This window comes from Mus musculus, chromosome 1 (genome assembly GCF_000001635.26).
Source record: "Mus musculus strain C57BL/6J chromosome 1, GRCm38.p6 C57BL/6J".
Classification (NCBI taxonomy): Eukaryota; Metazoa; Chordata; class Mammalia; order Rodentia; family Muridae; genus Mus; species Mus musculus.
In genome coordinates, this window is record NC_000067.6 from 54,382,050 (window position 1) to 54,404,459 (window position 22,410).

The window sequence follows — 22,410 nt, forward strand, 5'->3', positions numbered from 1 at the left end:
TACAACTTGCTGAGTCCATTATGTTGGTGTGTATATGGTTTCAAGGCTGACTACTCTGCACTGGACAACCAACAAGGGGGTCTCATCCCTGGGAAGACTCCTTCTCCTTCTCCCAGCAGTCATTAATTGGCTGTATTTCTTTCCCAGGAGTGGGATGCCACACATCCTCTTCTGTGTTAACAGGTCTATTGATATTGCCATTGTTCCAGTCTTGTCTATGCAACCATTTCTAGGAGAGATTGCTTCACAGCAAACTTCATGGTCCTCTGGCTCTTTCTTTCTGCCCCCTTTCTTCTGTGATGTTCCCTGAGTCATAGATCCAGGAGCTGTGATGTACATTCATCTCGTGTGACTAGGCTTCCCACAATGCACTGCTCTCTGCAACATGTTCAGTTTTGTTTTCTGGAATGGTCTCCATTTACTCTACATAGAAGCTTCTTTGATGAGGAATGGTAGTTATGAGATTTAGAATATAGTAAGGAATTATGCTAATCTGGCAAAGTGGCAGTAGTAGATTCTTTTTGAAGGCCCATGACCTCACTATCCCTGGGAAGCTGGCTAGGGTTCCAGTACCAGGCCTTCCTGCTTGGATGTGAAGGTGTCCTGGGACTTGGAAGCCGAGGAACCACACAGCTCTGAGGGGAGAGTGTATCCCATTGGAAGGGCATTCTGAGAAATGGGAGCCCAAGACCCACACAGCTGAGAGGATGCCTCCTCAGCAGAGGCATTGCTGCTCCCAGGAGAGGGGATCCCCAACTGAGCTCAGGAGCGCAGGAGCCTCAGCCCCACTCCATTTCTTCACTTCTCTTCATTGCTTCTTGGCTTCCTCTGATGAAGAGCCACATCAGGCAACAAACCTCATAAGATATTTATTGGGAGGGTCCAGGGTGTGGAGGGATGAATTGAGGGGTAGTTGCCTCTTCTACTGGGAGTAGACAGCTAGGAACTGAGCAGACATAGCCTTTATATAAGGTTTCTTAGTGGGCAAGACTTTCTAGGGCAGAGATTTCCAGAGTGACGATTTGTGGGGTTTCAAGTCCGAGTTTGGCAGTGCTCAGGGATTGGTGAGTTTTCCTGTTCAGACTTTTCACCTAAAATTATCATAATCAGGGGAGGGTCCTATTAAGGGGCTGGAGATGACCTCTGTGACAGTTACAGAAGTTGGAAGTGCCATTATGACAATTAGGGAGGTCCTGAGGAGGGGCCTGGCTGATAGACCTTCTCAGGGAAGGGGAGGTGTCCACTTTCTTGCCTTGTGGGTTTACAAAATACACAAAATTTACAAAGGGAGTGGCCTGAGTGACATGACTAGCCAACACCTTCCGGTCAGATCCAGCTCAAATTATGAGTCCTGTCCAAAATGTATGATGATAATGAAGATATGGTAGAATAGTGGGGAGGGGCTCCCACTGCAAAGGAGGAGGGAAGAGCTATACAGAAGGAAAAGGATAGGGAGCAAATAACACCACGGTTTTTTATTCTGCCTTAAGGGATCCTATTTTTTTTACCTGAAATTATACATATTACATATACATGTATGTGTAGCCATACATAATCTTTTTAAGTTTTTTAATGAATTTTTTCACACTATATTCTTATCATTCCTCCTCCTCCCCCATCTCCTCCCAGATCCTCCCCATTCCCTTTCCACCAACTCTATGACCTTTTTCTTTCTTGCTCTAAAAACAAAAACTAAAACTTTTTAATTTTTAATTTTTTTTAAAAAAAAAGACAAAATATACTAAAAGAACGAGTGCATACAAGATAAGAAAAATGGGGTTCATTTTGTGTTGCCCAATTACTTCTGGGCATGGGGCCTGCCTTAGACTATGGTTAATATTCCCAACAATAGCCCACTGGAAACACTGACTTTCCCTTCCCAGCAGGTATTAACTGCAGAGTGTCTCAGTTAGAGGTGGGACTTTATATCCACTTCCTCTTCTCAGTACTGGGATTCTGTCTGGTTTTTAACTTGCATAAGTCTTGTGCATGCTACAGTCACTGTGAATTCATATCATCAGTCCTCATGTTTCCCTGGTGCTATCCAGCACTTCTGACATGCATATCATATATATAATATTAAAAGTTGATGTATTAAAACAATGAAATTATTAAGCTTAACTCTAAATGTACTGTTATTTAATGCACATAAGAAAATACAAGACGGAGTACCAACCTGGGGCAAGAACTTGCTTTTAAAAATTGGAGATACTGAATGGAAAACAATCACTGTGTGACTTGAGTTTAGGAGGGAGGGAGAATTGGTTTCTCAGCTGAGTCACATGGGTCTTCCCCAAGCTGCACAAGCCTTGGAACTAGAACAAAGGCACACAGCACCCACCCACCCTTAGCAAAGGCCTCTGGCTGGCTCAGAGAGTATGAACTCTCAGGAGCTGGGAGCCCCTGCTGTGCAAACAGACAGGCTGCTCAGAAGGGAGAGGAAGGCAGACAATAGAGACTGCTCTCCTTCAACAAGCAGGTAATCAAAAGATAAAGATGAGTGGAATGTAATTTAATTGTTTTTAAGGATAGATTAAAGTACAATGGTAATGTTTAAGCGGTTTTTTAAGTATTAAAAGGCAACTTAAAGTTAAACACAAAGGAAAGAATGTTAATTCAAGAGATAGATAGATAGATAGATAGATAGATAGATAGATAGATAGATAGATCCACAGAGATACTAATCTCAATAGAATAGAATAAATGAGAAAAGTGCATTAGAAGAAATTTGAAAAGGTCTATGCCAGGGCAGCATTAGGGATCTCAATATGGTCTACATGGAATTTCTGGGACTGCTTAGCCTGGTTTGACAAATTTAGAGTCTGGAAATAGGCTTATACAGTAAGTAGAAGGGAATTTAATTGAAGCTGAATACATAGGAAAGTATAGAAAGTTAATAAATAAATTGAGGCTTTTGATCTTAAATGGTAGGTCAAGAGCAGGGGAAGAGAAGTAGAGAAATCTTATCTCAGACAGTAGAAACTTATGTTAATTTAAGTATTATAAAGAGAAATGGGACATACATATCCACAGAGATACTAATTTCCATAGAAGAGAGAATTTTAAGTATACATATGAATAATTTAGGCCTTGATCTCATGTAGATCAGGGCAGGAAATTGTGGGGGAACACTATCTCAATAGATAATAATATTTGCTTAGATTGCTTTAGTTGCTTTGAATTGTTTTATTTATCAAAATGCATGTGGTTATAAGTTTGGGATCCTGAACCAAGGACATGTTATTTTGGGAGAGAGGCTCTGTATTTGTGTTAATAGAAAAGAAAAGGCTTTGGACCGCTTCCAAAGTGATATGGATCAAATATGACAGAAAGATCTCCTGAAGTTCTTGGCTACAAAAAAGAAAAATTTGAAAACATCAAGCAGGACGGGTAACTGATTTGCTGATTCCTATACATGGGAACAGCTCAGTAACTGGTTTAGACATAAAAATGTCTTTAGCCAAAACTTCAGCTAAAATTAGACAATAAATTTTGTTGACTATGAAATCCTTAAGATTCTTCATGCCATCCTTCATATGGCATGAATAAAGATTACAATTGGTTATGATCAAATTAACTCATTAAAAAAGACAGCTGCCTTCCACCTGTTCAAACAAGGAGCAAAGATTTATCCTTAACTGCTCTGTGCATCCTGCACAATCCACTGCTTCCAAAACAGCTTCAGGGATCTGGAGATTCCAGATGACCTCACTTCATCCAACCTTTCTGACAGATGCAGCCAAAACTTCAGTCAAGCCCTGAGCCTTCTAAGCATGCAGAGACTGGATAACAGATACTAAAGTTAGCTTTCTTAAGTCTAACCAAATTTTCTAATTTTCCTACAGCTCCCCACTCCTTTAAAAAATGATCCACCTTCCCCTTAGGCCATTTTAAATACGTATGTATGGGTGTAACTTCGCTATAGTTCTAAGTATCTATTCTGGTTTCTCCTTTGGTCTGAAACTTCCTTTAGTTCTAAGTATCTATTCTGGTTTCTCTTTGGTCTGAAACTTCCTTCTTCCTAGTGATGGTAAATTCCTGTGTAAGGGAGTGACCTAGGTTTTATAGTGTAGTACTAGAGGCTATTCTGATTAGCAACATTCCTATTGAATTTCTAGCCCATGATCTTCCTCAAGGACTTCTAGGACTGTTGGAACACTGGTGGAAGGCTTTAACTATGTCAGAATTCAATCTTAAAAGGCACTTATAATAGGAAAATACTGAAAGAGAGCATGTGGATCCATACACTAGACTAACTCGGGAATGGAAAATTAATGTATGGGATAAAGGGAACGCCAGACTCCAGGAGGAGAGCTTCCGTGAAGCTCTTTGCCTCATGAGCAGCTTTTAGGCATCCCTGCCTGACAGGCTGACTCGACCGGAGTGCCGTGGCAAATTATAAATGAAATATAAGAAATAGTAATTAACTGCCATAATGTCATGACATTTTGGAATGTTAAATTCTCTGAAAAAATTTTCAGCCCTTTTTCTATTTTGTCTTCTTAAAACTGTTTTTTCTATTTCCTCATTGAATTCTGGCACTTAAATGTCTAACCCTGTAAGCCTTGTGTTTTCTGAATTCATCCCTTCTTGTGGTACCCATTTTGTGGTGTGCTTAGAGTGTTTTTGCATCCAGAGACATCTTGCCTTTATTGACACTCCAGCCAATGACTGAGCAAAATCAGAATACAGAGACCTCACCATGACAGCCATCTTTAGATTCTTCCAGCGGGCATCTTGTCCAGCTCAGCCATGGAGCTGGAAGTCTCCTATCCCAAGCCATCACCTCTTTTTACAAGTGCTACTAACCAGTATACCTTTGTGGAACCCAGTTGAGCTTATGCAAGAATATATTGGAAAATGGAGTTTTAGAGAATAAAATTACTTCATGTGAGGACTGGGTGTATCTGAGTCCAAGAACACTTTCCTGGCATGCCAAACTAGTCAACTGGTTCAATGAGAGACCCCTGCATTCATGTGCGCACATGCACACACACACATACACACACACACACACACACACACACACACACACACACACACACACACACACACAGAATAAACAAGAGATACTATTTATACACTCAATCAGACATACCCTAATGCTGATATTGAAATGGGTGGCCTCGAGCACCCTGTGTGGGCCGGGGACAGCCGGCCACCTTCCGGACCAGAGGACAGGTGCCCACCCGGCTGGGGAGGCGGCCTAAGCCACAGCAGCAGCGGTCGCCATCTTGGTCCGGGACCCGCCGAACTTAGGAAATTAGTCTGAACAGGTGTGAGGGTGCGCCAGAGAACCTGACAGCTTCTGGAACAGGCAGAAGCACAGAGGCGCTGAGGCAGCACCCTGTGTGGGCCGGGGACAGCCGGCCACCTTCCGGACCAGAGGACAGGTGCCCACCCGGCTGGGGAGGCGGCCTAAGCCACAGCAGCAGCGGTCGCCATCTTGGTCCGGGACCCGCCGAACTTAGGAAATTAGTCTGAACAGGTGAGAGGGTGCGCCAGAGAACCTGACAGCTTCTGGAACAGGCAGAAGCACAGAGGCGCTGAGGCAGCACCCTGTGTGGGCCGGGGACAGCCGGCCACCTTCCGGACCAGAGGACAGGTGCCCGCCCGGCTGGGGAGGCGGCCTAAGCCACAGCAGCAGCGGTCGCCATCTTGGTCCCGGGACTCCAAGGAACTTAGGAATTTAGTCTGCTTAGGTGAGAGTCTGTATCACCTGGGAACTGCCAAAGCAACACAGTGTCTGAGAAAGGTCCTGTTTTGGGCCTTCTTCTTCGGCCAGGAGGAGGTCCAAATACAAGATATCTGAGCACCTTCCCTGTAAGAGAGCTTGCCAGCAGAGAGTGCTCTGAGCACTGAAACTCAGAGGAGAGAATCTGTCTCCCAGGTCTGCTGATAGACGGTAACAGAATCACCAGAAGAACAATCTCTAAACAGAGTCAACTATAACTACTAACTCCAGAGATTACCAGATGGCGAAAGGTAAACGGAGGAATCTTACTAACAGGAACCAAGACCACTCACCATCACCAGAACCCAGCACACCCACTTCGCCCAGTCCAGGGAACCCCAACACACCTGAGAACCTAGACCTAGATTTAAAAGCATATCTCATGATGATGATAGAGGACATCAAGAAGGACTTTAATAAATCACTTAAAGAAATACAGGAGAACACTGCTAAAGAGTTACAAGTCCTTAAAGAAAAACAGGAAAACACAATCAAACAGGTAGAAGTCCTTACAGAAAAAGAGGAAAAATCATACAAACAGGTGATGGAAATGAACAAAACCATACTAGACCTAAAAAGGGAAGTAGACACAATAAAGAAAACTCAAAGCGAGGCAACACTAGAGATAGAAACCCTAGGAAAGAAATCTGGAACCATAGATTTGAGCATCAGCAACAGAATACAAGAGATGGAAGAGAGAATCTCAGGTGCAGAAGATTCCATAGAGAACATCGGCACAACAATCAAAGAAAATGGAAAATGCAAAAAGATCCTAACTCAAAATATCCAGGAAATCCAGGACACAATAAGAAGACCAAACGTACGGATAATAGGAGTGGATGAGAATGAAGATTTTCAACTCAAAGGTCCAGCAAACATCTTCAACAAAATTATTGAAGAAAACTTCCCAAATCTAAAGAATGAGATGCATATGAACATACAAGAAGCCTACAGAACTCCAAATAGACTGGACCAGAAAAGAAATTCCTCCCGACACATAATAATCAGAACATCAAATGCACTAAATAAAGATAGAATACTAAAAGCAGTAAGGGAAAAAGGTCAAGTAACATATAAAGGCAAGCCTATCAGAATTACACCAGATTTTTCACCAGAGACTATGAAAGCCAGAAGAGCCTGGACAGATGTTATACAGACACTAAGAGAACACAAACTGCAGCCCAGGCTACTATACCCAGCCAAACTCTCAATTATCATAGAGGGAGAAACCAAAGTATTCCACGACAAAACCAAATTCACGCATTATCTCTCCACGAATCCAGCCCTTCAAAGGATAATAACAGAAAAAAACCAATACAAGAACGGGAACAACGCCCTAGAAAAAACAAGAAGGTAATCCCTCAACAAACCTAAAAGAAGACAGCCACAAGAACAGAATGCCACCTTTAACAACTAAAATAACAGGAAGCAACAATTACTTTTCCTTAATATCTCTTAACATCAATGGTCTCAACTCGCCAATAAAAAGACATAGACTAACAAACTGGCTACACAAACAAGACCCAACATTTTGCTGCTTACAGGAAACTCATCTCAGAGAAAAAGATAGACACTACCTCAGAATGAAAGGCTGGAAAACAATTTTCCAAGCAAATGGTATGAAGAAACAAGCAGGAGTAGCCATCCTAATATCTGATAAGATTGACTTCCAACCCAAAGTCATCAAAAAAGACAAGGAGGGACACTTCATTCTCATCAAAGGTAAAATCCTCCAAGAGGAACTCTCAATTCTGAATATCTATGCTCCAAATACAAGAGCAGCCACATTCACTAAAGAAACTTTAGTAAAGCTCAAAGCACACATTGCACCTCACACAATAATAGTGGGAGACTTCAACACACCACTTTCACCAATGGACAGATCATGGAAACAGAAACTAAACAGGGACACACTGAAACTAACAGAAGTGATGAAACAAATGGATCTGACAGATATCTACAGAACATTTTACCCTAAAACAAAAGGATATACCTTCTTCTCAGCACCTCATGGTACCTTCTCCAAAATTGACCACATAATAGGTCACAAATCAGGCCTCAACAGATTCAAAAATATTGAAATTGTCCCATGTATCCTATCAGACCACCATGCACTAAGGCTGATCTTCAATAACAAAATAAATAACAGAAAGCCAACATTCACATGGAAACTGAACAACACTCTTCTCAATGATACCTTGGTCAAGGAAGGAATAAAGAAAGAAATTAAAGACTTTTTAGAGTTTAATGAAAATGAAGCCACAACGTACCCAAACCTTTGGGACACAATGAAAGCATTTCTAAGAGGGAAACTCATAGCTATGAGTGCCTTCAAGAAAAAACGGGAGAGAGCACATACTAGCAGCTTGACAACACATCTAAAAGCTCTAGAAAAAAAGGAAGCAAATTCACCCAAGAGGAGTAGACGGCAGGAAATAATCAAACTCAGGGGTGAAATCAACCAAGTGGAAACAAGAAGAACTATTCAAAGAATTAACCAAACGAGGAGTTGGTTCTTTGAGAAAATCAACAAGATAGATAAACCCTTAGCTAGACTAACTAAAGGGCACAGGGACAAAATCCTAATTAACAAAATCAGAACTGAAAAGGGAGACATAACAACAGATCCTGAAGAAATCCAAAACACCATCAGATCCTTCTACAAAAGGCTATACTCAACAAAACTGGAAAACCTGGACGAAATGGACAAATTTCTGGACAGATACCAGGTACCAAAGTTGAATCAGGATCAAGTTGACCTTCTAAACAGTCCCATATCCCCTAAAGAAATAGAAGCAGTTATTAATAGTCTCCCAGCCAAAAAAAGCCCAGGACCAGACGGGTTTAGTGCAGAGTTCTATCAGACCTTCAAAGAAGATCTAACTCCAGTTCTGCACAAACTTTTTCACAAGATAGAAGTAGAAGGTATTCTACCCAACTCATTTTATGAAGCCACTATTACTCTGATACCTAAACCACAGAAAGATCCAACAAAGATAGAGAACTTCAGACCAATTTCTCTTATGAACATCGATGCAAAAATCCTTAATAAAATTCTCGCTAACCGAATCCAAGAACACATTAAAGCAATCATCCATCCTGACCAAGTAGGTTTTATTCCAGGGATGCAGGGATGGTTTAATATACGAAAATCCATCAATGTAATCCATTATATAAACAAACTCAAAGACAAAAACCACATGATCATCTCGTTAGATGCAGAAAAAGCATTTGACAAGATCCAACACCCATTCATGATAAAAGTTCTGGAAAGATCAGGAATTCAAGGCCAATACCTAAACATGATAAAAGCAATCTATAGCAAACCAGTAGCCAACATCAAAGTAAATGGAGAGAAGCTGGAAGCAATCCCACTAAAATCAGGGACTAGACAAGGCTGCCCACTTTCTCCCTACCTTTTCAACATAGTACTTGAAGTATTAGCCAGAGCAATTCGACAACAAAAGGAGATCAAGGGGATACAAATTGGAAAAGAGGAAGTCAAAATATCACTTTTTGCAGATGATATGATAGTATATATAAGTGACCCTAAAAATTCCAACAGAGAACTCCTAAACCTGATAAACAGCTTCGGTGAAGTAGCTGGATATAAAATTAACTCAAACAAGTCAATGGCCTTTCTCTACACAAAGAATAAACAGGCTGAGAAAGAAATTAGGGAAACAACACCCTTCTCAATAGCCACAAATAATATAAAATATCTCGGCGTGACTCTAACGAAGGAAGTGAAAGATCTGTATGATAAAAACTTCAAGTCCCTGAAGAAAGAAATTAAAGAAGATCTCAGAAGATGGAAAGATCTCCCATGCTCATGGATTGGCAGGACCAACATTGTAAAAATGGCTATCTTGCCAAAAGCAATCTACAGATTCAATGCAATCCCCATTAAAATTCCAACTCAATTCTTCAACGAATTAGAAGGAGCAATTTGCAAATTCATCTGGAATAACAAAAAACCGAGGATAGCAAAAACTCTTCTCAAGGATAAAAGAACCTCTGGTGGAATCACCATGCCTGACCTAAAGCTTTACTACAGAGCAATTGTGATAAAAACTGCATGGTACTGGTATAGAGACAGACAAGTGGACCAATGGAATAGAATTGAAGACCCAGAAATGAACCCACACACCTATGGTCACTTGATCTTCGACAAGGGAGCCAAAACCATCCAGTGGAAGAAAGACAGCATTTTCAACAATTGGTGCTGGCACAACTGGTTGTTATCATGTAGAAGAATGCGAATCGATCCATACTTATCTCCTTGTACTAAGGTCAAATCTAAGTGGATCAAGGAACTTCACATAAAACCAGAGACACTGAAACTTATAGAGGAGAAAGTGGGGAAAAGCCTTGAAGATATGGGCACAGGGGAAAAATTCCTGAACAGAACAGCAATGGCTTGTGCTGTAAGATCGAGAATTGACAAATGGGACCTAATGAAACTCCAAAGTTTCTGCAAGGCAAAAGACACTGTCTATAAGACAAAAAGACCACCAACAGACTGGGAAAGGATCTTTACCTATCCTAAATCAGATAGGGGACTAATATCCAACATATATAAAGAACTCAAGAAGGTGGACCTCAGAAAATCAAATAACCCCCTTAAAAAATGGGGCTCAGAACTGAACAAAGAATTCTCACCTGAGGAATACCGAATGGCAGAGAAGCACCTGAAAAAATGTTCAACATCCTTAATCATCAGGGAAATGCAAATCAAAACAACCCTGAGATTCCACCTCACACCAGTGAGAATGGCTAAGATCAAAAATTCAGGTGACAGCAGATGCTGGCGAGGATGTGGAGAAAGAGGAACACTCCTCCATTGTTGGTGGGATTGCAGGCTTGTACAACCACTCTGGAAATCAGTCTGGCGGTTCCTCAGAAAATTGGACATAGTACTACCGGAGGATCCAGCAATACCTCTCCTGGGCATATATCCAGAAGAAGCCCCAACTGGTAAGAAGGACACATGCTCCACTATGTTCATAGCAGCCTTATTTATAATAGCCAGAAACTGGAAAGAACCCAGATGCCCCTCAACAGAGGAATGGATACAGAAAATGTGGTACATCTACACAATGGAGTACTACTCAGCTATTAAAAAGAATGAATTTATGAAATTCCTAGCCAAATGGATGGACCTGGAGAGCATCATCCTGAGTGAGGTAACACAATCACAAAGGAACTCACACAATATGTACTCACTGATAAGTGGATACTAGCCCAAAACCTAGGATACCCACGATATAAGATACAATTTCCTAAACACATGAAACTCAAGAAAAATGAAGACTGAAGTGTGGACACTATGCCCCTCCTTAGAAGTGGGAACAAAACACCCATGGAAGGAGTTACAGAAACAAAGTTTGGAGCTGAGATGAAAGGATGGACCATGTAGAGACTGCCATATCCAGGGATCCACCCCATAATCAGCATCCAAACGCTGACACCATTGCATATACTAGCAAGATTTTATCGAAAGGACCCAGATGTAGCTGTCTCTTGTGAGACTATGCCGGGGCCTAGCAAACACAGAAGTGGATGCTCACAGTCAGCTAATGGATGGATCACAGGGCTCCCAATGGAGGAGCTAGAGAAAGTACCCAAGGAGCTAAAGGGATCTTCAACCCTATAGGTGGAACAACATTATGAACTAACCAGTACCCCTGAGCTCTTGACTCTAGCTGCATATGTATCAAAAGATGGCCTAGTCGGCCATCACTGGAAAGAGAGGCCCATTGGACACGCAGACTTTGTGTGCCCCGGTACAGGGGAACGCCAGGGCCAAAGGGGGGGAGTGGGTGGGTAGGGGAGTGGGGGTGGGTGGGTAAGGGGGACTTTTGGTATAGCATTGGAAATGTAAATGAGCTAAATACCTAATAAAAAATGGAAAAAAAAAAAGAAAAAAAAAAAAAAGAAAAAAAAAAAAAAAAAAAAAAAAAAAAGAAATGGGTGGCCTCATGATCTGAAATTCCTCTCATATTGAGAATAAGCCATCTACACGCATTCTCTGGGCCTGGTCATTCTACACAGATGAAATCACTTTTTTTTTTCCTTCAATTCAACCCTTATACCACAACAGGTTTTCTCAAACACTCTACCTACCAATATTTTGGGCCTCAGAGTATTCTGAGCACTGGCCTACTGCCCCTTTCAAGGCAGGATTGGATCTACTAAGGAGGACTTCATCTCCATGTCCACCACCATTGGCTGGAATCATGCTAGGGCATGTCCTCAAGTAGCTTACAGAACCCATCTTTTATCCACGTCCAAATGTCAGATCACCCAGTTTTTTTCCTCTCTACTCCCTCAAAAATTATAATTCATAGTTTCATAACAAAATAACCTGTCTGGGAACTATGGACCTGTAGGTGGTATCATTTTCTAGCTACTCCTTAGCCTGTCTTCACTTACCATAGCATTTACTCCTTTGCCTTCGAGGTCTGCTACCTTGTTTAAGTATTATGCTTAAACAGTATATTTTGTTACCTTTGGGTCCAGAACTAAGAGTCAGGTAACAAGGGGTCAAAACCTCCAGGACTGTGGGTCTGAATAAACCACTTCTCATTTTAAATTGATGGCCTCAGGTATTTGTTTCAGTAATGGGAAGCTAACATAGGGCCTTGCAATATTATACAGTCATAGGCAGAGCTGAGCAAGCCTCAATGCTGACCAGTGATATATTCTCACGTCTTTGGCTGTTATACATGTATCTTTGTGAAAATATAACAACGTTAAGTGGAAAAGTAGAGTTCAATTCGATTTTGTTATAACCTACAGAAAAATTTGAGCTACAGTAAGCATTAATAGAGAAGCAATAGAACCAATGACAGCATCAGAAGGAACTCAGGACTGTGGCCAGCCTAAGGAAGAACTAAAGACTGTGCCATCTAGGCTGTGTAGCTCACAGCCTTTCATACATTCTCTCTCCTTTCTCAATAGAATGGCTGGTTAGCCACAGACCCACGCAGTTTCAGCTCAGACCTAAGGAAGAAGGAAAAAGGAACTTGTTTGGCCCAGGTAGGAGCAAGACTCAATGCAGCATTAGGAATCTCAGCCGAAGTGAATATATTCAAGAAAGCAGAGAGAGCTAGGGTGGAAAGGGAAGGGAGGAAGGAAGGAGAAGAATGGGAGAAGAGAGGCTAAACTCCTAATTGTGCTACTCTAAATGACAACAAATGTTCCTCTGAAGGAATCTCTGGGCAGGAGTAACGACTCTTGGCCAGGGTTTTAAACCTCTGTGGAGAGGGAAACAATAACAACTAGTAACGTCTGCCTTCCACAAAACTGGAAGCCATGTATCTATCTCAAGAGAACTTAATGGAGAGTAGAACAGTAACATTCAAGAAATGGCAGCTTGTTTAAAATTATGTGATGCAGTTTTGTCTGTTTACAGGCATGCATGTGCCATGGCACACTTGGAGATCAAAGGACAACTTTGGGGAATTAGTTCTCATCTTCTACCTTGTTGAAGCAGGGTCTTTCTGGTTGGTCTGTGGCTCACAAGCTCCCACTTCTCATCTCTGCCTTCTTCATCACCATAAGAGAGACACCACCATCAGGCTTACATGGGTAAGTGATTACGGCAAGCACTTTCACTGAGCCATCTCCCTGGCTCTAGCTGTGATTTTTATTGTTAAATAAACACACAATACAGTTATTTTTTTCCCTTAGAGAATTGTTAAGACTTGTTTCTACCAATATTGCTTAGCAGATATGAAAAACCAGGCCTGTCTATGTCTATAGCTAAAGAAACAAGTGAACAGTAAAAGATTACATTACTTGTGTTCCTACCAATAACTGCTTTGTTTCAATTTTTTCGAGACAGGTAGTTGATGTAACTAAGTGCTTTGAACTTAGTTCTATGCTGTAGCCAAGCATGACCCTCAAGTTCTCCTCTACAGGCTGTGTCCACATCTGGTTCTGACTCTGTGCACCCTAGGTAGGCTCTGTCAACTGAGATGCGGCCCTAGCTCAGCCAACATCATTTTGTTAGATGCTGACTACAGTAACGACTGACATAGAGACAGACTCTATCTGTCTTTCCTCTACTTTACTACTCAGAGAACTTAGTCCACAGGAAAAACTACACACAAAATGCTCACACAGGATGCCAAGACCTAAATTTATCAATCACAACTAGTTAGCTTCATCACAATTGTTAAATGGCATGAAATGAAAAGTTTAAAAGGTGAAATGTCAATTATAAAAATAGGATTTATTTACATATAGAAACATACAGAATACAAGATACATTTACTAACTACTCACAAGTTCTACTTTTCAACTGGGGAGCTGAGTATACAATATAAAGAGTGGGAAGAACTCCTAAAGTCGCCATTGTATTTTGATCCTCGGTCTCACATGGTTTTCCTTTACAACTGGATCAGTCTTAGAATCAATCATACATTATAGCAGTTATTTTCCAAGAAACAGTCTATCTAGCAAATGTTTTTTTTCAATCTGAGATTCAAGAACACATAATGAAGTAAAATATCTTTAAACCCTGTCAACACTTCATTCCATATATCCAACTTCCCCCTCTTTAGTATTCTGATAGTACTAAACTTTCTTGAACTGGAAAGCATGACAGTAACTGAACACGACCATCCCTTTTCTCCAGTGGGAAGCCAAGGTTGTTATGCCTTGGAACATTGGGCTTTGAATTAAGCCTGATTCCAAGGTTTATTATCTGAAATTAACATACCCACAGATGAATGTCAAATTAGTCAATTATTTGTCTTCCCACCATAAAATCATCTTAAATAATTTTGTTAGGTGCTGACTAACAAAGTAATATAAGTAATTATATTACCATAAGAGTCCAACTTCCGCAAGCATCTCGTGCGTGCATTGCTCATCGGATCTCTGGATGATCTGAGATAAAAGCTGGATGAGGCACAGCTTCTCGCTCTGCAGAGCTTTGCCATCTAAACTCCCAGGAAGACATTTGTCAAGGATCTCGTTTTAGGACTTTGTTTGGCTATAAAAGTATGTAGAACCTCTTTAATGATGGGACACGTTATCCACAAAAACTTGGGTTGCTTCAGGGCAGATGTCACTCATTTTTAGCTCAGAATAAGCCGTCTCATTACTTCCTCCAAGGCAGCGTTCTGAACTTGAGCTTAGCCAAAAGTCAGAGAAGTAAAAAAAAAAAAAAAAAAAAGAGTCCAACTTCCTTTGATGTGTATTTGAACATTGCACTATGGGACAGTAATGGCTATAAGAAATGGTGCCATATATAAATGGAACAAATATTTCTTTCAAAGAAATACATGTTCACACTTTATATTTAAGAACTGTGCAACTGAGTGATGGTGGCACACGCCTTTAATCCTGGCACTTGGAAGGCAGAGGTAGGCCTGAGGTCAAGGCCAGCCTGGTCTACAAAGTAAATTCCAGGATAATCAAGACTACTAAGAGAAACCCTGTCTCAACAAACAAACAAAGCAAAACAAACAAAACAAAACAAAACAAAACAAAACAAACAAAACTGTGCAGGCTGAGGCTGTAGCTCAGTGGTATATCACTTGCTTAGCATAGTAGTACAAGGTCCTGGTTTCAATATATAGTACAAGAAAATAAATACATAAATAATTGTCCTCAGTGGTGACTATCTCAGTAGTGTACTCTGTAATGCCTGAAGGACAAACCACACTGTCTCCAATATTACCAGCACCTGTCAAAACATCTGGTTCACAGGAGTTTAGCAGATATTAAGTAGAAAAATAGTATGTTCCATTCCAACTGATTCAGAAGGCAATATTGTCCATTTCAGTGTTTGGAATAATTTTATTGTAGAATGCTAACAACAAAGAATATTATGTACATTCTCATAGGAATAGCAACTTTGCATATATTCCAGAGTAAAAGCTGTGTTTCAATTTTCCAAAGGCTTGAATCTGGGGCCTTGTACATATGAAGCAAGCAGGCAGTCTACAGCTGAGCTACATCCCCTGCTTCAAAGCAGTTGTAATGGTAGCAAGCAGTGATGACAGTACCATTTTTATCATCAAGAACAATGAGGTCCCGTTAGAAGATACTGGTCCATACATCGTCTTATAAATTACACTGCTTATATGACACAGTAGGTATACAAAAGCTTTTGAGCCATTGCAGTGTTCCCACTGCTCTGATAAATGAGAGACATGTTGTAGGCAATATCTCTTCGTAAATCTAACTGGTCAACTTCTATACCCTAGAAGAAAAAGACAAATACTTTATTTCCATTTTTCAACCATGTCAATATTATGACAAACTTCTATAATTTTCCAAAATGATTTAAATTCATGTACTACTAAAAACATACCTTGGACCTAATTATCATAGTCAGAATTTCATCAAATGTCTAACCAACAGGTTATAGAAAAGTCTCATCAGCCAGAGCAGAACAGACTTAATTCTGACTCATTGTATAGCACTGGAAAGCAGTTGGTGACCTTCAGTGAGGATTGAGAACTTCCTTAGGAGGACTCTGAACCCTTGGGAAGTTCCCTTGTTGTGATAGATACTCACTTTCACAGATGGGACCAAAATAGATGCTGGTACTCATAGTTGGCTTCAGGAATTAAAGTACCAATTAAACGTCAGAAACTACATTAATATTGTCCTCTATATAAGGAGGCTGGGAAGATGGCTGAATGTGTACAATACTTGCTGGACAAGTCTCAGGATATGAGTTCAGATCTCCAGGACTCAAGTAAAAGCTGGATGCAACAGCACATCATGTCTGTAACACCAGTGATCCTACAGTAAGATGGGATGTGAGAGATGAGCCCCAGAAGCCCATGGGCCAGTCTGGTGTATGCAGCAGTGATCAAGAAAGCCTGTCTCAAACAAGGTTTGAGGCAAGGACCAACACGGAAGTTGTCTCAGGAACTCTACACATGTGCCATGGTATATTATATACACTTAACAATCACATGAACCCTTCCCCCCACATACATACAAAGTTTGGCTTTTGTTTTTTGATAAAACATGTTATTGTTGAATTTGGAAATAAACAGTATACATTAATCAATATTCAGGAAGGCCCAGGAGCTCCCTTTGCATAAAACTAAAAGAGGATCAAAGATTAAAGCCACATGTACAGTGGTTCAAATGGTTTTACTACAAAACAAAAGTCTTTTTGAGACAAGATCTTTCTGAAGCTTGCGATGGCCTTCAGCTTGAGCCCCATGAGATTACTGACATGCATACTACCCCAGGCCCCAGACAAGCGTTTCTTTAAAAGCTATGATGTACTTCACTGCTATCCCATAATACATAGCAGAACGTTCTTATCTACAGATAAAAGGAAATGACATCTAAGTTTCTAAAATTACCTCGACCACAAGTGGAGGGAGTGCCAGAGCCTTCTGGTAATAGTGGATTGCAAGGTGTGTCAGCCCCAGCTGATGAAGGCCACGGCCCAAATTGTAGAAAGATTCCTGGCAAGGTCCACGGATGCTGAGGTATCGATTAAGGAAGGAAAAGCCCTACCAAGGAGAAAAGAATGACTGAGTATGCTCAACTGACTCCAAGATGCACTCAACCACTGCAAAAGAAGGCCATGCACATTATATGTCTGTCTACGTCAAACAGTAAATCATAAATGTGTTGAATGCAGTAAATCATACTAACAAGATTTTATAATCTACTTTTTTAACTTAAGAATTTGTAAGAATTCACTATATAGCCCAATCTAGCCTTGAGCATCTCTTACCACCCTGAGTAGTACACATCTGGCTGAGTTTATATTCATATTAGAATAGACTATATTTTAAAACATAGTTGTGCATTGTTATAAACTTCTCTCCTGCTTGCTTTCTCATATTCTCTCCGGCAGAGTTAGACACATTCACGGAACTAATGCTCTTGCAAAAAAATTATTCTAAATAGATCACAAACCTAAACCCGAAACACTGAAACTTCTAGAAGAAAACCTAGGCAGTACCCCACACAATATAGGTGAAGGAACGGACTTCCGGAGTAGGGCCCTATTTGCATAACAATTAAGGGCAACATCAACATGTGGGCCTTAATAAAACTAAAAAAGCTTCTGCAGAGTTTAAGAAACAGTAACTGAGTGAAGAGAACCTTTGCCACTATCCAACTAACAAAGGACTAACATACAAAGAATTCAAAATATCACCCACTTAAAAAAAAAAAAACAATGGGTCTGGGTCTTAGAGCATTCTCAAAAAAAAAGAGGCCAAGAAATCTCAAAAAATGTTCACCATCCCTAGAAATTATGGAAATGCAAATCAAAACAACTTTGAGATTTTCATCTTACTCCAGTCAAAGTGGCAAAGATCAATGAAACAACTGACTAAAAATTAGGGGATGCAGGAAAAGAAAACCCCTCATCACTATTGGTGGTATGGTGGGATTGCCAACCGGCCCAGCCACTATGGAAATCAGTATGGAGAATTCTCAAGCTAGTCTACTGTATGAGCCAGCTGTAGCACTCCTTGGCATATACTCACAGGACACCCTACTCCATAGACACTTGCTCAACAGTGTTCACTGCTGCTCTATTCACAACAGCTAAATGGATGGAAACAAGCTAAATGTCCTACAACTGACAAATGGAGAATGAAAATGTAATATGCACTTATACAAACTATTCAGCTGTAAAGGAAAATGAAATCATGGAATTTGCAGTTAAACATCTGGAGCTTGACAGGATTATATTGATATGACCTGACCCAGAGACAAACATGGCATGTCCTCCCTTACTAGAGGCTTCTGGCTCCATATCTTCAGATTTAAGTACACAACGCCTGTAGTACCTACAGAAATCCAGGAAATAAGATGGGACCACTGCCAGAATGAGGGAAGGTGGGAAGACATGGAGAAGGGAATGAACAGCAGGATCAAGAAATTGGATCAGGGGAATGGGAAAGGAGATACAAATACAAGGAGGGAGAGGGGGGAAGGGAACAGCAAGATACAAGTGACCTGAGAAGGGAAATGCGAAGGGAGGACTCTACAGAGCTGAAAGGGAGCTAAGTACAGAAGGAAGATGGAAGGAGGTAAAATAACAAGACTGTCTGAAAAAGCCACAAGAAACATATTAAACTATTTGCCTTTAAAAAATATAACACATGTAATTCTGTATGTAAATATGCATATATAATTTTAACAAACTTTTCTCATCTGGTATTCCCTCAAAGAGCCAAAAATCAAAATCCCCAATACCAAAGTTGAGAAGCCCTTTCTTTTGAATTGTTGACCTGGGCTGCCCAAGAGAGTCCCAAAACATGCAGCCTATTATTGTTGCCCTTGGTTGCCCCCCGTAAGTGGAAGGTAAGTCTCTACTGCTGAAGACGCCATGTACTTCAGAAACAGGGTCCAGAAACCTGAGTTTCAGAGCTGGAACTGACCTGAATGCCCACTCTTTGAGGACTAGCTTTCATGGAACTAAAAGGAGGAAGGCGACCAATATTCCTACCCAGCTATACACCTATGAACCACAGCAACAGCCAGCATGGCTCAACAACCTCAGGAGAGGCATGCAAACCTCAGCAGTAACCAATTGAACTTAAGACCCACTCAACAAGAGGAACCATACCAGGTACTAGAAACCCAGCTAGCTTCTCAGTAAGTCATAAAGTTGTGGTTATTGGAAGAGAATCTACAAGCACTACTTTACTAAAAGCAATATAATCCCTAACAACAATCTATTAAACATTTGTCCTTATATCCAGATAAGTGTAGTCATCAAGGAACCTTTTCTTTGCAACAGAGACCACTACCAAAACAAAAACCAACAACAACAACAAAATCAAAAGGCAGGGTGAAGGAGCTAAGTCCCAACAGATCCATCTACAAAACACTCCCAAGGCTCAGGGAACACTGTGAAAGAGAAGGACTGAGAGATTTTTAAGGACCAGAGGATCAGGGAATCAATCTGCTATGAGACTGTGTCTCCTTGTAATGTCAGAAACTACACTCATAGAGTCCCAACAACATGACTGTCCAAATGTGAGCCAAACAAGAGACATGCCAAAGTGAACATGGGAAAAGCCCATGAGGTCTCAACTGTTAAGGAAAGCTGGGAGCTGGTTTAGTAAACTGAGCAGACCAATGGGCTGTCCAGTGCCAAACAATCAGCCCTGGACACATACAAGTAACATTTTATGAACCGGACAGACTGAACAGGTTGTATTCAGGAACATACACGTACACATATGCATCTTAACAACAATGAAGGAGTGGGGGAGGGGTGTTTTGGATGGTTTGGAGGGAGGAAAGGAAAGGATAAAACGTTATATTCCCAGAAATTAAAAAAAAATTAAGTTTAATAAGAACTAAGAGAATTCTTTTTTCTTTTTGGTAGAACTAGACAGACATCGAACCAATAATCTTGCATATGCTAGGCAATTGTCCTACCATGGAGCAATACTTCTGGGCTAGTTTTTAATTGTCAACTTGACATATAATCTAGAATCACTTAAGAAGTCTCAATGAGGGACTGTCCAAATTAGACCGGCCTATGGCCGTATATGTATGGGATTACCTTGGCTACTTTGAGGTAGAAAGACCCAACCCACTGTGGGGGTGCCATTCCTTAATCAGGGGATCTTGAACTATGGAAGAGTAGAGAAAGCAAGCTGAGGTCAAGCATGTGTGCTTTCATTGTTCTTTATCTAACTAGGGATATAAGAACAATTCCTTAAAGTTCTTCCCACAGTAGTTTCCCTGCTATGATTGTCTGCAACTTGGGACTGTGAGGTAAAATACTTTCTCCCCTAAATTGTTTTGTTAAGGTGTTTTATCATAGCAACAGAAAATGAAACTAGAATATCTCCTAATCTTTAAAAAAAATTAGATGATGATATAACACTCTACTTAAATGTTAGATATTTTTAACAATTTGTATTGTTTTTAGGGGTGTGTGTGTGTGTGTTTGGTGGAGGTGGGATATGGACACACACATGCAAATGCCAATGGAGGCCTGAGGCATTTGACCCTCTGGGAGCTGGAGCTACAGATGGTTGTGAACTACCTGTCATTGTTGCTGTTAAGCACTGCTTTCCAGTCCCTTATAACAGACTTTAAATCAATTAATTGAGGGGCTGGGGAGATGACTCAGCAGGCAAAACTCTTGTTGTACAAGCCTGAGGACTGGTGTTCTAATCACTAGCACATGTATAAATGCCTGGTGGCCATAGCAGTCTGCCTGTAATCCCAGTGCTAAGAATGTAGAGACAAAATCCTTGGAGCAATGTGGCTAATTACACTAGCTGGATCAGAGTTCTAGATTCAAGTGAGAGACCCTGCCTTTAAGGTGCAAAACAATTCAGAAAGATTCTGAGTCCATTTCTGGCCTCCACATATGCAGGCCAATGTGTGTAAATGCATTTATATAGAAATGTGAATAGGTACACAAAAACCTAATTAAATGAATCTTTAGACCTAAGACAGATGGAGCCCCCAAAGAGTATAAAAGGTTTTAATTCAAAATCCTGTAGACTCTACCTATGCCTTTACCTGCTATGATCTGACCTTATATGCTCATTACACTGCTATACATCAGTCTTAATCTTCAGTATAACAATATGCTGAGTCCCATGAGTCTGGGACATAAGAGTAAGTACTGAATATTCCAGCATGCTTATCAAGCAGGCATTGCTTTTGAAACCAGGTTTTTTAAATAGACACTACATGTATTCACTCACTTCCATGCACACAAGAAAGCTGGTAGAACCAAATGCATTACCTGCACAGTCAGAGCATGTCTCTTCAGCACATACTTCTGAGATGCCATGTGAATAAAGGTGAGGCCTATGCAGAGATTGTAGAGCGGCTCACTGGGATAGGCACGGAAGGCTTGGACATACTGTCCTGGAAGGTAAGCAAGACCAGATGATGTGGTAAGAATACTGTTCCTTCTTTCCTCATCACTAAAATATGTTCTAAAAGCAAACACCATTGATTTTAATATATAAAGACCCTAGTATCAGGACTAGAGAGATGGCTCTGGTTAAGAGCACTGACTACTCTTTTAGAGGTCCTGAGTTCAATTCCCAGCAACCATGTGGTGGCTCACAACCATCTGTACTGGGATCCGATGCCCTCTTCTGGTGTGTCTGAAGACAGTGACAATGTACTCACATACGTAAAATAAATAAATCTTAAAATTTATCTTAAATATCAATCACACACATATTAGTTTAAACGTTACAGCAATGTACAATACCACTATTAGAAGTATCCTCATTAAGTGTCTCCTGATGATACTAGATTCCTAGTTTATAGTGCTATTCTGAGAGGCTCTGGATTCATATTCAGCAGGTTCTGTCCCTTTCGTTTGGGCTATTATAGCTCAAATGTAGTGATAACATACTGTTTTAACTTGTCTTAATTAAATGCCATCTCATAAATTCAATTTGCCTTTGGTTAAATGCTTTTTATTTTCTGCTTTGTGAGTGCTCATTTTTCATCTTTCTTATTTAAATTGAGCTGTGTCTCTCCTAATTTTTAGGTATTTTATATATTAAAAGCATAGAGCCTTTAAAAAAAATGTGTAAAGTAACTTAGGTAGAGATAGATAGACTTTTTTTTTTTGGTTTTTCGAGACAGGGTTTCTCTGTGTAGCCCTGGCTGTCCTGGAACTCACTTTGTAGACCAGGCTGGCATTGAACTCAGAAAAATCTGCCTGCTTCTGC

General features: G+C 40.6%; 1 protein-coding gene across 1 annotated transcript in view; it reads right to left on the reverse strand.

The window, feature by feature from the left end:
* Positions 1 to 13,827: 13,827 nt before the first annotated feature.
* Positions 13,828 to 22,410, reverse strand: part of Gtf3c3 (general transcription factor IIIC, polypeptide 3) — a 43,150-nt gene continuing 34,567 nt past the window's right edge. Inside the window, exons 16-18 of the mRNA NM_001033194.3 lie at positions 21,462 to 21,586; positions 17,080 to 17,232; positions 13,828 to 15,953 (exon numbers count right to left, since the gene is read on the reverse strand). Coding sequence (NP_001028366.1) covers positions 15,831 to 15,953; positions 17,080 to 17,232; positions 21,462 to 21,586 — 401 coding nt within the window. The 3' untranslated portion in view covers positions 13,828 to 15,830. The remainder of the gene's footprint in view (positions 15,954 to 17,079; positions 17,233 to 21,461; positions 21,587 to 22,410) is intronic.